The 17548-nt window shown below is 44.6% G+C and overlaps 1 protein-coding gene across 1 annotated transcript in view; it reads left to right on the top strand.

Moving 5' to 3' along the window:
- DNAH3 (dynein axonemal heavy chain 3) overlaps positions 1-17548 on the top strand; it is a 348463-nt gene that overhangs the window by 297236 nt on the left and 33679 nt on the right. Inside the window, 5 exon segments of the mRNA XM_040440318.1 lie at positions 246-912; positions 1475-1640; positions 2475-2691; positions 4299-4481; positions 16754-16952. Of these exon segments, the coding sequence (XP_040296252.1) occupies positions 246-912; positions 1475-1640; positions 2475-2691; positions 4299-4481; positions 16754-16952 (1432 nt within the window).

The following is a 17548-nucleotide window of genomic DNA, read 5'->3' as shown; positions in this document are numbered from 1 at the left end:
AACTTTAATCTGAAGAGTATGGCCACCTTTAGAGTTGAATGGAACAGCACTATGCATGCATGACCGCTGCTCCATTCAAACAGGGGAAAACAGGGCCCCCATTCTTGTGATCAGTGGGGGCCCCGACTGTTGAATCCCCGCCAATCAGACACTTATCCCTTATCCATAGATAAGTCTTTGTAGTGGTATAAACCCTTCATAGAGATAATTGGTCCTATGTGCATCTTATGTGTTTTGTCTCCTAGGTTCTAAGCCACTTGGCACCCACTGGAAAAGTGGTTGATGACAATATCCGAAGCCTCTTCTTTGGGGACTATTTTAAACCTGACAGTGACACTAAAGTATATGATGAAATCACAGATCTGAAGCAATTAACGTCAGTCATGGAATATTACCTGGATGAATTCAATAATATCAGCAAAGCTCCAATGTCTTTGGTCATGTTTAAGTTTGCCATAGAACACATTTCGAGGATCTGTCGGGTGTTGAAACAGGACAATGGTCACCTGCTGTTGGTTGGAATTGGGGGAAGCGGTAGACAGAGTGCTACAAAACTGGCCACCTTCATGAACGCCTTTGAACTTTTTCAAATCGAAATAACAAAGAACTATACCATAAACGAATGGCGGGATGACGTCAAGAAAGTAATGCTGCAAGCGGGGGTGGCCGGGAAAAACACAGTCTTCCTGTTTTGCGATAACCAAATCAAAGACGAGGTGTTTGTTGAGGATATCAACATGTTATTGAACACTGGAGATGTCCCCAATATATTCCCAGCAGATGAGAAAGCAGATATAGTTGAGAAAATGCAGTCCGTTGCTAGAACAGAAGGGAAAAAGATTGAAGCCACCCCTTTGGCTATGTACAGTTTCTTCATCGAGAGAGTCAGAGCTAACTTACACATTGTGCTGGGTAAGGAGACTTACGAGGAGCCTGTCACCCAGTTTGGGGACTCTAAACCACCAGCATTCTGTTATGCAGCTGGGGTATAGAGTCCCAAACCCACCTATAGCAAACCTATCCATCCTCGAAAAGAATAGTGAAATGAAATTTAAATGTACAGTACCAGAAGAAGAGTCCAGGACTCTTCTCCGGAAGCATTGGTCGCATTCACACTAAAAGGATAAAGCTGAGGGTGGCACACTCCGCCTCACTGTGAATGCATGGCACATTGAACACATGCACAGTGGAGTGAGATGTACCGTCCTTGGCTTCATTAGCACAGTGTGAATGCGACCAGTACCTCTGGAGAAAAGTTACGGACTCTTTTCCTGGTAAGTTTGTGTCTTATTTGAAGAAATGGATGGGTTTGCTATGGGCAGGTTTAGGACTCTATATCTCAGCTGCACAACAGCATGCTGGTGGTTTAGTGGCCCCCAACCAAGTGACGGTTCCTTTTTAAGTCTAGATGATGTAAGCCGAATCCTAATACTTGTAATGATAGTAACAATGGCTTCTGTTATTCTCCTATCAGCAATGAGCCCTATTGGTGATGCCTTCCGAAATCGTCTCCGAATGTTTCCCTCATTGATCAACTGCTGCACCATTGATTGGTTCCAGACTTGGCCAACTGATGCCTTAGAGATGGTGGCGAACAAATTCTTAGAAGATGTGGACCTTGATGATGACATCAGGAAAGAGTATGTTGTGCAGATATTTAAAGGGCTTGTCTGGTTTCACATACAATACATTCGGAAAGTCTCCAGATCCGTTCACTTTTTCACATTTTATTCTATTGCAGCCTTGTGCTAATATAAAAAAAATAATGTTTTCACCTTCAATCTGCACCCTCATAATGAGAAAGTGAAAACAGAATTTTAGAAATGTTAGAAATTTAGCTCTGGGGCCTCTCATTTCTCTTGATCATCTTTGAGATGTCTCTACACCTTGACTGGAGTCACCTGTGGTAAATTCAGTTGATTGGACAGGATTTGGGAAGACACAGCCCTGTCAATATAAGGTCTCACAGCTGACAATGCATATCAGAGCAAAACCCAAGCTATGAGGAGGAAAAAACTGCCTGTAGAGATCAGACACAGGATTGTGTGGAGGCACAGATCTGGAGAAGGGGACAACATTTTTTTGAGCATAGTGGCCTCCATAATTCTTAAATGGAAGAATTTTGAAACAACCAGGACTCCTCCTAGAGCTGGATGTCCCACCAAACTAAGGGCTCATTCAGACGGCTGTATGCTGTCCGCAAAAAATAAATGCTAATCCGTTTCTTTCTTTACCACATTCTCTGTTCTTAGTAAAAAAAAAATTAAAACCTGGACAACCCCTTTAAAGGTTAATGACCTGTTACGAACTGTCAGAGAATGTTGGGAGTTGTAGCTTCACAACAGTTGGAGATCCACACATTGAAGACATCTGTGGACTGTGGTTATGTTTATCTCGTAGAGAAAAAAATTCTCTATAAATGTACCCCATTGTTTGAGACTCATTAATCTGTTTCTGTTTCCAAAATGTCTTAGGGTCATTTCCATGTGCAAGTATTTCCAGGAAAGTGTCAAAGAATTGTCAGATAGCTACTATAGCACGCTGCGCAGACACAACTATGTCACACCAACCTCATACCTGGAGCTCATCCTTACCTTCAAGACACTACTAAACAGCAAAAGGCTTGAGGTTGATACTATGAGAAACCGCTACCTTGTTGGTCTGGAGAAACTCGATTTTGCAGCATCACAAGTAAGTGCTAAATCTGGAGAAGGTCAATTAAAGGGGGTGTCCGAGTTATGGGAAAAAAATATATAGCACTGTAAATCTGATGGTCAAAGATATATAACTAAGCGAAGTAAGTTTTAGGCAAAAAAAATATCTGTTTCCTCATTTCCCTGGTTCTCTTCTTGCCCTTTGTTTTCTTGCAATAAAAACAATCTCTGCCCCTCCCCCTGCTCTGCTAAGGGAATGATTACAAGTGCTGCCCTGAGTGACATGTCTGCCTGCTGGGAGACTGCAGCATGTTGAATGTGTCAGACTACAAGTTCCAGCTGTACAATGACACTGCTGATACACACAGATTCTTCCCCCTACCTGCAATGCTCTGCAGAACTTCTCTTTCAGCTCCTGTGCCCAGCATTTGTCTCCTCACTGCCTGCAGCTACACAGTAAACACTTTAGCCCCGAGTCTGTGCAGCTGAAGGGGTTAAGAATCCTGGGAGAGAGCAATAAGCAGCAGCCTGCAGTGCAGGGGGGCGTGGCCAGCACAGTGAGGTCTTGGTGTACAGATCTCTCAGGCTTGTGCACAAACATTATCAGAGCAGGGAGAGAAGCTGACATCACAGGTCATGTGACCTCAGTGAAATCTGGGAAACCAGCCACTGGAGATAAAGTTAGAGTTAATTGGAAAGCTGATACATTTGCCTAGTTAGAAACACAGAAAGAAAAAATAATAATAACTTGGACGGGGTTTTAAGAAAAATTACACATTCTGTAGATAATATCTGAAGTATTTATATCCTTCTTGTTCATTGACTTTTCTTTTGGTGATGTGCAGTATTTTCCCACCTAATTGTAGGAGAGACCTAATGCTTGTACATCACACATTGAATTGCCTTTGACCACTGCCATACATGTATGCGGTCTCCCAGATGAAAAAAGCTAAGCCTATATATATCGGCACACTAATAGCACACGATGTAAAATCTTTCTTGTACATGGACCCTTCTTCTGATTTGCATGATGTGCAGTCTTCTCATGCCTACTTATAGGAGAGACCTAATGCTTATGCGTTGTACATTTAATTTCCTGTGACCACTTTCATACATGTATGTGGTCTCCCAGTGTAAAAAAGCTAAGCCCATATTTCTCAGCACACGGATAGCACATGATGTAAATATCTACGTGGTCTCCTAGAAGCCATGCGGTTGTTAGGCAAAAGGTACATCCTATGTAATACAGACGAGCCCCAAGGAGAAATTTACGTGATCTGTGTGCAGCCTCTGACGTGGAACATATTGTCAGGAATTACATGGTTTGACATTTCTGTGAAACATGCAACTGAAATGATCTTTTGCCAACCCTAGTTTACTAGTTATTAATTCTCTGCAAACTGACCTAGATTGCGTGGCCTGTTTCTGCTAAGTTCTTCATCTTTCATAAACGGATGTAAAAAGAGAGCACTTTTAATGTGCAAATGACGTGGTGAAGTACAAGCGAGAGGTGGCTGTTCTGCGCCTTTGTTATCTTGTTTTCTTCTCCAAACTTTAATAAGATTTAATGATTCCCATTGTAGCTGAGTCTGTTGAGTCGTACAAATTGCTAATTATCGCTCCCCTTCATGTAATTTGCATTAGGTCTCAGTTATGCAAAAAGAGCTTACTGCGCTTCAACCAGAATTGATTAAAACTTCAGCCGAAACGGAGAAGATGATGATTAAAATAGAAAAGGAGACGGTGGAAGTTGACGCTAAGAGAGAACTAGTGGCGGCAGATGAAAGGGTGGCCAATGAAGCCGCTGCCGCTTCTAAGGCAATTAAGGTAACCCCTGCGTCTGGTGTGGAGTGGACACAGACTTGCTAGTAGTTCCCTAATAATGGATGTTTTTTTGCTGTGGTTGTCACATAAAAGAGGTAGATTGTGAAGGCAGATTACCACCAGTTTACAGTGTTATCTGTATTGACATCATCATTTTATGTAAAGACAGTGTATAACTAAGTTTTATTGCATCAAAATGAAAAATAAAGCGACTTGGCAAATAGTGTCTCTATGGTAACAGACAACAAACAAACCCTGTGTAGTCTGATCCTGCAGTCATACTCCCTGCTAATATAAAAGCTATATGTTAGTAAGAAGCAGAGGACAAGCAGACGTCAGTCTGACTGCAGGATCAGACTACACAAGGTTTGTTGTCTGTTACCATGGAGATGTATTGATCTGGATAGCGGCTGTAGAGACAAAATAGTGGGAAATTCTTAAAGAGGATATACTGTATCACCACTCCTGTTTTAATATTTTAGTATATACTTGTATTGCACGTGAAATGACCATTCTGGAGTGTTTAGTCTTATGATCCTATGCTATGCCATTCCTCTATTATCAGTGCTACCAGTGGCACACTCTGGAAACACCCAGTTGTACATTTATTCATAACCTTCTAGCGGGAATAATAGAGGAAAGGCACAACACAGATTCCTAAAGAATGAGGCTCCAGAATTCTCATTACAAAGGGAATGCCATTAGTTATTAAAACAGACATGTCAGGAGAGTTGGTTGTTCAGGATCCGTTTCTGATATGCCGCAGTGCTGATCGCATTGAAGTGAATGGGAGCAGCGCTGCAGTAACTAGCTCCATCCACTATACTCATGGACAGAGCTGTGTAATTCCAGCATTGGTTGTGGGCTATTAGATCCTCACCAGTAAGATATTGATGGCCTACCCTGAGGTTAGGCCATCAATATACAAATCTTGGAATACCCCTTTAAAAAAATGTCACTTCCTCACATCTTTCTCCAGAACTGTGAAGCAGAAAAGCCGACTAGTCTCACACATGTAAGCTGCCCTGCCGCTTCCAGCTCTGCTTCTCCAGTCCTCACTGCCCGCTTTTGTTTGGCTGCAGTGATGACATGTCCATATACTTTACCTGACCACTGCAGCCATTCACTGGCCTCAGCAGTCATGCGCCATATGACACTGAGGCCAGTGATGCAGTGGTGTCCAGTGCACATCATGGCTGTAGAGGTGGCAGAGGATCAGAGGGGCAGCACTGGAAGTGGCGGGGGGATGAAGTAGGTGAACATACAATAACACACTTGCTGCCTTACGGTCATTTTTTAATAAATCGGACAAGACTTTATTTTTTGGCTGGATTAGATAAAAAGACAGGAATTTAATTATTCATTTGCTTTAGCTATTCTGTCAGGTAACATTTTCTGCAAATATTTTACTGCATTTTATTTTTCCTGGGGATCTATTTTTAAAACACACGGGAACAGTTCCAACTTTAAGAAAATAAAGTTGAAATCTGAACTCTTATGAATATGTCTCGAGAATGCCTCTTCCTCACATCTTTCTCCAGAACTGTGAAGCAGAGAAGCCGACTAGTCTTACACATGAAAGCTGCTGACATGTTTGTTGTTGAGTCTGGAAAGTCCTGACGTCCTTGCATCCATTTTATTTTTAAATGGTCTAATTTCTGTCTTCAGAAAGGCACAGCAGTGAACAGCCCGTTCACACATAAACTGCTGAGCGGCAGCGGCTGTGTACACCATCGCAAACAATTTATTTTTGACATTGCCTCTAAGTACAGTATCTCAAATGGAAAAACTTTTTTTTTTAAATCAAATCGTTTTTATTGAACCAATAAATACAGAATATAACATAAAACAATACGTTGTATTTTTTCTTTGCTTTATCCACCGTGTGGAATCAGTGTACAACAGTAATCATAGAAGTACCAACACACAGTTTTATCAAGTATCTATACGTTGCGTGTACAAATGCTAAAACAAATACTTGAGACAGAGAATTACCAATATCTGAACCTCCCCAACATCCCTCCCCCCCCACCCTACCCTAACCCCCCCCCCCCCCCTGACAACTGGTCTTGACCATCACGAGCCTATATAACCACATGAGTATGAGATAACCATTCATTCCACATTTTATCAAACTTCTGAGGACACCCTCTCTTCACATACACCCCTTTTTCAAGTATCAGCATGTCATGCACTTTCCGTTCAAACTCACTCAGTGTAGGCGGACTTCCCTGGATCCACCTCATAGCAATCAGTTTCCTGGCCACATACAGCAACCTCCCCACAGCTACCTTAACCGATTCAGTCCCTCCAATCTCAGACACATACCACAGAATACACACCTTAGGGTCTTTTTGAATTTTCAATGTCATTTTGCTATTAATCATATTTCTAACATCCTCCCAATAATTACCAACTACTGGACAAGACCACAGCATATGTAACAAGTCCGCACCATCTTCCATACACTTTGGACACTTGTCATCACTTCTCACTCCAATCTTTTTTAGGAACACCGGTGTTTTGTACACTCTGTGTATAATAAATAATTGGGACAATTTGCCCTGTTCGCTCAGGGACACCTTGGGGACCCCTTCCAGTATATCTTCCCACTTATCTTCAGACATATCCCCCACGTCATCCTCCCATTTTTTCATTCTTGAAAGCGGAAACCCCTCTAAGAATTTTTCCAGTAAAAGAGCATACACCTGTGATATCAACCCTCTTTTTCCCCCACCTGTCGGAAGAACAAGCTTATGAACCACCTCCATTTGAGCTATCTCACATCCTTTCCGCAGTGTGACCTCAAGGGCATGCCTTATTTGAAGATATTTATAGAACCACTCCCTTGGAACATTAAATTCCTGCTGCAGGTTTTGAAATGACTTACATATCTTGTCCTTAATTAATTGGCCAATTCTCGTCACTCCATACGTTTCCCAGTTCCTAAGTCCTGGTATGGCAAATAATTCGGGCAGCAGGAGATTCTTTCCAATAGGGGAAAGTTCACTAATTCCACCTACACCTCTTAGCTGCTTCACCTTTGCCCAAACTTTTTTCATAAGTTCAATAAGAGGGAGTTTTTCCCTCCCAGCATGCATACCTGACCCTTCCAGAATGCCCATGAGGTCACGACTGCCCAGCCAATGCTGCAATATCTGCCCAGTCATATCCGGTGCTTGTAGATCAATCCATCCCTTAAAATGCTGACATTGGGAAGCCAGAAAATAAATCCATGCGTTAGGGACAGCCAGGCCCCCTTCCGACTTAGGATACTGCAATGTCTCCAGTTTGATCCTAGCCTGCCCATACTTCCAAGTAAGATCCCTAAATATAGAGTGAATTTTCTTGAATCTATCCAGGGGGATCCATACGGGAGCATTATTCAGCACATAGAGCAACTGGGGCATCATAACCATTTTTAAAAGGTTAACTCTACCTACCACCGAAAGAAGGAGTCTACACCATGACCTCACTTTAAGCCTAAAAGTAGCCAGCAATGGGGACAGATTAAGGTCTTCAAAATCCGATAGTCTCGGTGTTATATGCAATCCCAGATATTTAAGTTTATCCACCCAAGGAACCCGACTATCTACTTGTCTGCCTGACAGGGCCTGCCCATCAATTGGCATCAAAGAGGATTTTTGCCAATTTATCCGAAGTCCAGAGAAGCTACCAAATCTGTCAATCAATGCCATGGCCGCATCCAGGGACGCACCAGTATCGCCCATAAAAAGTAGAGTGTCATCAGCGTACATAGCCACTTTATTGTGCAGCCCACCGTATCTAAACCCCTCTATATTTTTTGATAAGCGGATATGCGCCGCGAGCGGCTCTATTGCAAGAGCAAACAATAAGGGCGACAATGGGCATCCCTGCCTGGAGCCCCTGGCAAGGGGAAAACAATCTGACAACCCTCCATTCGCTCTAATTCTCGCCTTAGGACTAGAATACAGGACCTGTACCCACTGAATGAACCGCTCTCCAAAGCCCATAGTTCTCAGGACCCCCCACAAGTACCTCTATTCCACACTGTCAAACGCCTTAGCGGCGTCAAGCGCAAGTAAGGCCCTGTCTCCACTGTTATCCGCCGGAATATTTAAACTAGTGTACAGCCTACGAAGATTAATAGCAGTCGATTTCCCTGGCATGAACCCCGTTTGGTCCGGGTGTACTATGGTCAGAATCACCTTGGACAGCCTGTTCGCCAACACCTTCGCCAGGAGCTTAACATCAGCCGTGAGAAGTGAAATTGGTCTGTAGGAATCCGGTATTTTAGGATCCTTTCCAGGTTTAGGTATAACCACAATTATAGCTTCCTGAATCGAATGTGGTAACGAACCTGCCTCCAATGAGTGCTCAAACACCTTAAGTAATTCAGGGAGTAATATCCCCTGCAGCTTTTTATACACCTCTACTGGGAGACCATCGGCTCCAGGCGCCTTACCACTTGCCATGTCCCCAAGTGCAGCTTCCAGTTCCTCAAGTGTAATCGGCTCCTCCAGCCTTTCTCTATCCTCCTCTGACAACGCCGATAGCTGTGCCTCCACTAGGAAATCATTCAGAGCCTCATCAGAACTAGATCCAGTGGAAGTATATAGAGATACATAAAAGCTTTTTAGAATATCTAATATTCCTTTCGTGTCCTGACTACTATTCCCCATATCATCTCTCAGTTCCTGAATACAAGAGGAGCCTCTCTGGGCCTGTGAAACCACCGACAGCAGATGACCCACCTTCTCGCCTTCATCAAAGGATCTCTGACGATAAAAGCTTCTCTTTCTTTCTGCGGCCTGGACTAAATGACATCTCAGCTGCTCCTGAGTTACCGCCAGCGCCTCACTACTAACCGTGGTGGGGGATCTACTAAACTCTCTCTCAGCCTCAGCCACTAGTACATGCGCCTTAACATCCGCCTCCCTGGATCTGGATTTATGCTTGTTAATTTCTTTCATCAGAACTCCCCTCAGGAATGCTTTCATCATGGCGTCCCAGACACCTGGTATCGAAGCCGTCCCTGTATTGATATCAAAAAATTCCTTAATGTCACGAGAAATCCTGGACAGATCACCCAACACATTAAGCCAATGAGAATTACACTTCCACAGCCTCGGTCCCTGTCTGAGCACCCCCAGGCACAAGTCAATCTGCACCAGAGAATGGTCAGACAACGACCGAGGATGATAAACGACATCCTTAACCAGTGGTAGCATTATATCGTTAACATGGGCCACATCTATACGCGATAGCGAATGATGCGTGGCTGATCTACACGAGAATTCACGCTTATCAGGGTTACGCAGTCTCCATACATCCTGTACGCCTATTTCACCCATAATATTCCTGAGAGCCACACTCCCAGGTAGACCACCTGCTCCCTCCACCCGGCATCTATCTAGGGAGTCATTCAGCGTGCAATTAAAGTCCCCAACCAATAGCCACGGCAACCCAGGGAAGTCCGCCACAAAGTCCACAATCTCTCTTATTAATGGGGAAGCAAACGGTGGAGGCACGTACACAGACACCAGCACCACCTGTATTCCATCCACCTTACACACAACACACACATATCTAGCATCCGCATCCACACATTCCTGCATATGTTCATACCTAATGCTACTATGCACAATCATACTTACACCTCTAGAATGAGAGGAATGAGTTGAATGTAACGCATGAATCACCCAATTTTTACTCATCCAGTGTAAATTTTCTCCAGTCAAATGCGTTTCCTGAAGACAACATATAGCCGGCTGAAACCGCCCCAAGTATTGAAAAATACACTGTCTTTTCCGTGCATCCGCCATCCCTCTCACATTCCAACTTAAGACTCTAATCACCTGTGACATGGTAAAACGTCAAACCATACTTGAATCTCACAACCCACTCAGACAACATTTGCTCATAGTTCAAGACCTTAACCCATCCCCCCAACCTTCTCCCTGCCCCCCCACCCCCCTCCCTCCCTCTCATAATCAGGTAACTGCAACTGGGGATCACTGTCCCCTCTGTATCCAATTCACACATTAAAACAGGGCAATCCGAGAGCAACCTGCCCCCCAACCTACAATAAACATAACAGTTTATAACACATTTCCTCAGGTAGAGAATCCTCCCCACATCTGAGAAATACATTTTACTTTTTCTACCGCCTGCTCCCTCCTCAGGAACTACCATTTGGTAGCATTACATAATACACTCCTTAACTGGTGCAACATTTAAAGCAATCCTAGAGTGCAAATGCATATATAAAGTGAACAAATGAACCATATATCTGCCTCCTTCAAGTGTCCAGGGCACCACTTCTTCTCAATTGTCGCTCGTGGACGTCCAGCCACTGCGCCGCCTCCTCCGGATCTTCAAAAAATCTGGTGGATCCCAATGCCACCACACGCAGTTTAGCAGGAAACAGCATAGCGTACTGGACTTGTAGAGCTCTCAGCCTTTTCTTTATATCCATAAATCTACTTCTCCTCCGCTGCACTTCGTTGGAATAATCCGGAAATATGGACACTTTAACCCCATTCAGGACCATCTCCTCATTGTCCCTTGATTGCCGCAGGATAGTGTCCCGGTCTTTGAAATGCAGGATCTTCGCCAGTATAGGACGGGGAGGTCTGCCTGGCGGAAGCGGCCGCATGGGGACTCTGTGCGCCCGCTCCACCGCATATAATGAGGATAGACCTTTCTCATTAAATAGTTGATGCAACCATTTTTCCACAAACTCTGTGGCATTATCCCCCTCCGTCTTCTCTGGCATACCCACAATCCGCAGGTTATTCCTTCTGGACCTGTTCTCCAAATCATCTGTTTTGGCATATAACGCAGCTATATCTTTAGCAGTTGTTTTTGCCGCCATTTGCAAAGGCTGAATAACGTCCTCAATAGTGGACACCCTCTTCTCCAATTCAGAGGTGCGCTCAGAAATTTTGTGTAGGTCATGCCTAATTAAAGACACATCCGACCTCAGGCTGCCAACTTGCACTGTAAGCACCTTCAGTGTGCTGTTACAACTGGCCACAGCGGCCATGATATCTTTTAAAGTAGGCTCTGCATTGATCACAGCTTTAGGGCCTACCGCATCTTTTGCCGGCCGTGCAGGGGTTAATGGCGGCCAATTCACCGCATCCAGGGCCTCCCCCATCGATGGATCCATCCTCCTGTTCAGAGGAGGTATGAACGTCCGTCTCCTTTCCCTCGGCCCAATCTCCCACATCGCTATCTGTGCGAGCAAACCTGCTCAGCTTTGCGGCCGCACTCTGGCTCAGCTTGGGCTGTAAGGCCGGCCCCTCTTCTTCCTCGGCGCCATGCCGGCTCACCTCTGGCCTGTCGGATCGCGGCCCTTTACCGGACTTCCTCGGCATGTCGGAGCTCAGGAATTTACCACCGCACCCTCTTGTCACCTCTCAACCACCAGGTAAGGAAGGATCAGCGATTCAGGGGGTTGCTACCACTCGGAAATCAGGATATCTGCAGGAGCTCTGTGTGGTGCGACCTACTCCATGCGCTCTCAGGCCACACCCCGGAAAAACTTATTTTTTAACCATTTTGTGTCAATGGTTCCTATGCAGACCTATGTGTCTCCTTGGGAACAGACTTTGAAGAGCTGGCTGTGGACGAAAGATTACAGGACCAATGGACTTAGGGCAGAATTCACAGCTCTAAGCTATGTGAACAGGGGCGGACTGGCCATGGACCCTACAGGGAGTTTTCCCGGTGGGTCCATGTCCATAGGGCCACCCTAGCCCTCCACACTGACGCTGGCTGGGTACATGCTACATGGGAACTATAGGCGTCCTTATTAGAGGAAGTCCAGGCAGCATGCTGAAGGTAGGGCTAGCTTGGTGTTGTGGCCCACATTTCACCTCCTAAGCCCCCTGCTCCATATCCATATTAGAGACAGCTGGAGGAGGAGGACAGAACATGGCCGCTATTGATGGCCACCACATAGGAGCAGCTTCTGGATCCTCTACTTCACCACCGGATCCCATTGACTGAAATAAGGTCCAGTGGTGATCCGGCCGATTTCTGGCATAAATGCCAGGTTTCAGCCGGACATAAATCATTGCATGCAATGGTTTTTTGTTCAGCCGGCATTTCCCGGTGCTCTGAAATGGAGATGTGAATGCATCCTTAGTGTCTCGGTGGCTTCAATTAAGCCATTGCTCTCCAGGCCACTACTCCCATTATGTGGATGGTGAAGGGTAGACCCAGTGGTGCCGTCCCCACAGGAGTCTCACATGTAGTCTCAGTTGAGGGGCTCAGCCTCAGGGAAATACACCCACCAATGCACAATAAGCATTGTAGGAGGTCTTCCAAGGGGGATGAGCTTGAACCCGGGGGCAGTGTAGGGGTACTTAGGACACTGACTGGGGGATCATAGAGTTGTTGGTGGTTGGAGTTGGACCCATGTGCTTAGGTCGTGGTGTCCGTAGTCTGGATAAGCATTGGCAGTGACTGCAATACTGTGATACTAAAGCTATAGGCTTACCTAAAAGGTTAGGAATGACAATGGGTAGAGCCTGTGACTGGGCAATGGAACTGCAGGTCCAAGCTTGGAATATCGTGGACTGGGTCTTCCTCGTAGGGTGTCTGCCCGAGTGTCCAGGGGTTCTGCTCCTCCAGGAGATCTATCTGCATTTGCTGGATAATTTTGGATGAAAGAATAAAGCTAGTTGCATCGTTATTCTGTCTAGGTGATTAATACGACCCACAACCCCAGATCCTCCCACAGACTACACACAAACTCTGTGTAGTCTGGTCCTGCATGTACGGTATATTTTCTTCCATCCCTCCACTTCTTCTTGATAATATTCATTTAATAGTTTAATAAAAAAAAAGTAGTGGACACACGGAAAGGACTACAGTATGACTGCGGGATCAGGCTACACAAGTTTAGTTTGTAGTAGGTCTGCATAGGAGCTGTAAAAACCAAACGGTAGGTCATTTTTAACCAAAGGCATTTTTCCTTTCCATTTTAGATACATTTTACATAAAATGAGTGTGCATTTCTTTAAGATGTGACACATTTCTTTTAGCGATAAATAATGCCTGTTCAAGCTGTAATATTTCCACGTAACTTTGGGCGAAGCTCATTGGATTTGCAAATCAAATCCAAAGCCAGAATCGATCGAGCTGACTTTGCAATTTGTCAGCACGATGCTATTATAATAATGGCCAGTGTCATGCCCTAGACTACCTAATTTGACTACATGAATAGACCAGCTTTGCTTCCTAGAGATCAGATTATGACAGCTACTATGATACTCTCTGTAAAAAGATCCTGACAGTCACTGTGACATAAGTCAGGTGGAGATGATTATTTCATACTTTTCTGCTAAAGTTTGTGTGAATTATACATAAAAAGAATTACACATACTGTACCTTTTTTGTTACATTTGAAAGTCAGCTCCATTGTGTCCTCGTTGCTTTTTGTCTGGAAAAACATTTTTGCAATAAAGTGTCATTAAAAGTTGCGCTGTTTGGCTTCTGTATCTTCTGTGTAACACAGTACATAGCAGGCTGCAGGATGCCATTCACAGAGAACTCCATGAGACAGTTCATCTGACGGCTCGGCCTCCAGCCCCTCTCAAAGCTGAAGTTTGATTTTGTCATAAAGCAGTGTAGAAGATCATTCCAGAGAGGAGAGAGAGAGAGGGGCTGGAGACTAAAGGGCAGATTTATCAAGACCGATGCATAGAAAAACTGGCATAGTTGCCGATAGCAACCAATCCCATTCCACATTTCGCTTTTCAGAGCTCCTTTGGGAAAAGAAAGGATCAATCTGATTGGCTGCTATGGCCAACTAAGCCAGTTTTCCTTTGCACCAGTTTTGATAAATCTGTCTCTATGGCCTGTTTCAGATGAGCATCTCCTGTGCGAAAATCACCCTCCGTGTGTGAGCATGATTCCCCGTTATGGACACTGCTCGTTTCACAGGAGCTCACAGCATTATATTGATTTATAATGCTGTGTGTCTCTGCATGACTTTACTTTTACTTAATTATACTGGCATAACACTGTCAGTATAAGGCCTCTTTCACACGAACTATACGGATTAGGTCAGGGGTGCATTCAGTGAAACTCGCCCCATTTTGCAAGCAAGTTAAGTCAGTTTTGTCTGCGATTGCGTTCAGTTGTTCAGTTTTTTCCATGCGGGTGCAATGCGTTTTTCATACGCGTGATAAAAAACTGAAGGTTTACAAACAACATCTCTTAGCAACCATCAGCTTGCAGATGCAATGCGTTATTCACGCAGCCACATTCATTTCTATGGAGCCAGGGCTGCGTGAAAAACGCAGAATATAGAACATGCTCATGTACACGGACCCATTGAAATGAATGGGTCAGGATTCAGTGCGGGTGCTATGCGTTCACGTCACGCATTGCACCCGCGCGGAAAAGTCGCTCGTGTGAAAGGGACCCAATTGAGTATAATGCTGTATAAATTAGTATAATGCTGTGCGCTACTGCAAAAACGAGCAGTGTCCATAACGGGGAATCACACTCACACACACAGCATGATTTCCGCACAGGCTTATCTGAAACTAGCCCAAGTCTTCCAAGCTCTGACAGATTTTACTGTGAATGGCATTCTGCAGCTTGCTGTGTACTGTGATAAATAGAAGCTGCAGATGCCAAACAAAGCAACATTTTTAATAAAACCCTATAAAAAATAAATGCATATAAGTAAACCGATGTCCTACATAGCTTTTTATTGTGTTTATTTTCTGTAAACGCATATGGTGGTCGATGTAGGCAGTCTTCATAGATATTGCTGTAAGTCATTTATTATCATATGACGAAGGGTACTTTCACACTTGCGGCAGAGGATTCCGGCAGGCAGTTTCATCGCCGGAACTGCCTGCCGGATCCGTCAAAACGGATGCAAACTGATGGCATTTGTCAGGCGGATCATTGAAATGCCGGATCCGTGTCATCCGGAAAAAACGGATCCGGCATTTATTTTTTTTCTCATTTTTTGCGGTCTGAGCATGCGCAGACCGCAAAAACTGATCCGTTTTGCCGGAACACCCGGGGCCGGATACGGCATCAATGCATTTAAAGTGTTCCGGAATTTTGGACGGAGATAAAACCGCAGCATGCCGCGGTATTATCTCCGTCCTGAAAAGGCAAAAAGACTGAACTGAAGACATCCTGATGCATCCTGAACGGATTGCTCTCCATTCAGAATGCATTAGGATGAAACTGACCAGTTCTTTTCCGGTATTGAGCCCCTAGGACGGAACTCAATGCCGGAGAAGAATAACGCTAGTGTGAAAGTACACCTAATTTTAGGTTGAAGTCCCCTTTACATTTATGTTTTTTGCTAATAAAATAATGCCGTGGAAGATGATACTGATCAGGTCTTTTAGTAACATTTTAGAAGAGAAGTTTTTTCCTGCTGCTTCTAGTTAACAGAATATCTTCCTTCCCTCTTGCTGAGCTGTCAGCGCTGCGGATATCTCACAGTTATTTAGGACAGCTTAGGATATAGAATAGAAGTAGATTTCTCGGGAAGCAGAAGATTTGTAGCTTCCAGTAAAGTTAGTTGTGCATTCCTGCTGTTCACATTGTCGTCAGCAGCAATGATAAACGTCTGCTATGGCTGCAATACGTGGTGCGCACACCTACCCGTACTGATTTGAGTTGGATAGAAGTACAAATTATTATCTGCATGACGTGATTGGTCACTGACAAGTGTCATAACCCAGGCCTCATAACGTGAGGCTTCAGCACATATAAGCGGTATATTTCCACTGCCGCTATCATTTGGAAAAGATTTGCCAGTGTCTTCCCTCACTGTGAAAAAGGAAGGATGCCCGATCGAATCCCTTATAGTCACCTCTTTGAGAAGCCCACCCCCTTATCAAAATCCCCTTATGTGAGACAGATATTCAGTTCCACCATATATTATACATACTGGCCATGGGGCGTGCAAAGATGTGAACTGTATGAATGCCTTGGTTCCAGTCCTCATTGAGGGAGGCCTGTATTCTTGAAGTGGGGGGCATGTGGCGGAGCCAGCGGCATGGCTTGCCGAGACTTGTGGCTTAGCAGCTGTTGAACCACGGGTAGCAGGCCACTAATGTGAGGCACGTGCATCGCTATTTAGGGTACCATGCATTGGTACACACTATACTTGATGCTATACGCAATGTATAATCATGAACATCAATAATCGTTGTGAGAGTTTCTGTAGGAACTACAGTGATGTCGTCAAGGGAGGTTAAGATTCATTATTTCAATTCCATTTTCATGTCATGACCTTACAGGATGAATGCGAAGGGGATCTAGCGGAGGCCATGCCGGCTCTCAAGGCAGCAATATCAGCTCTTGATACTCTGAACCAGAATGATATCACTGTAGTAAAATCCATGCAGAATCCCCCAGGCCCTATAAAACTGGTCATGGAGAGCATCTGTGTGATGAAAGGCATAAAACCGGACAGGAAGCCGGACCCAGGAGGAACAGGTGAGAGGACAACGGCATGCTCTTTATATATATATATCTACTGGCGGAAACACTCAAGCAAACAACTCACTATTAAATAAAATGTATCAAACGGGCTTTCTATAATTACATAAGTTAAAGGGGTTTTCCGAGAATTAAATATTGATGATCTGTCCTCAGGATAGGTCATCATTATTAGATCGGTGGGGGTCCAACTCCTGGCGCCCCTGCCGACAAGCTGTTTGAAGTGGCCGTTGTGCTGGGAGGAGCGCCGCAGCCTCTTCATTGTATAGCAAGCACAGCGCCGGACATGGTCTATAGTGGCTGTGCTTGGTATTGCAGCTCAGTCCAATTTAAGGTACACAAAGGCCATATAACTGATGACCTCATAGGCTCAAGAAGAGGTTGCAGTACTCACCTGACCACGGCCCCTTCTAACAGAAATCAGCAGGGGTGCTAGAGTCAGAAGCCCACCGATCAGATATTGTTGACCTGTCCTGGGGATAGGTCATCAATATTTAGGTCTCGGACAACCCCTTCAGGCCTAGTTCAAACGTCAGTGATTTCTATTAGTTATTGTGAGCCAAAACCAGGTGTGGGTCAAAAACACAGAAGAG

This window comes from Bufo bufo, chromosome 7 (genome assembly GCF_905171765.1).
Source record: "Bufo bufo chromosome 7, aBufBuf1.1, whole genome shotgun sequence".
Taxonomy (NCBI): domain Eukaryota; kingdom Metazoa; phylum Chordata; class Amphibia; order Anura; family Bufonidae; genus Bufo; species Bufo bufo.
The sequence above is the reverse complement of the archived record's forward strand: the minus strand, read 5'-3'. Positions and strand labels throughout refer to the sequence as shown.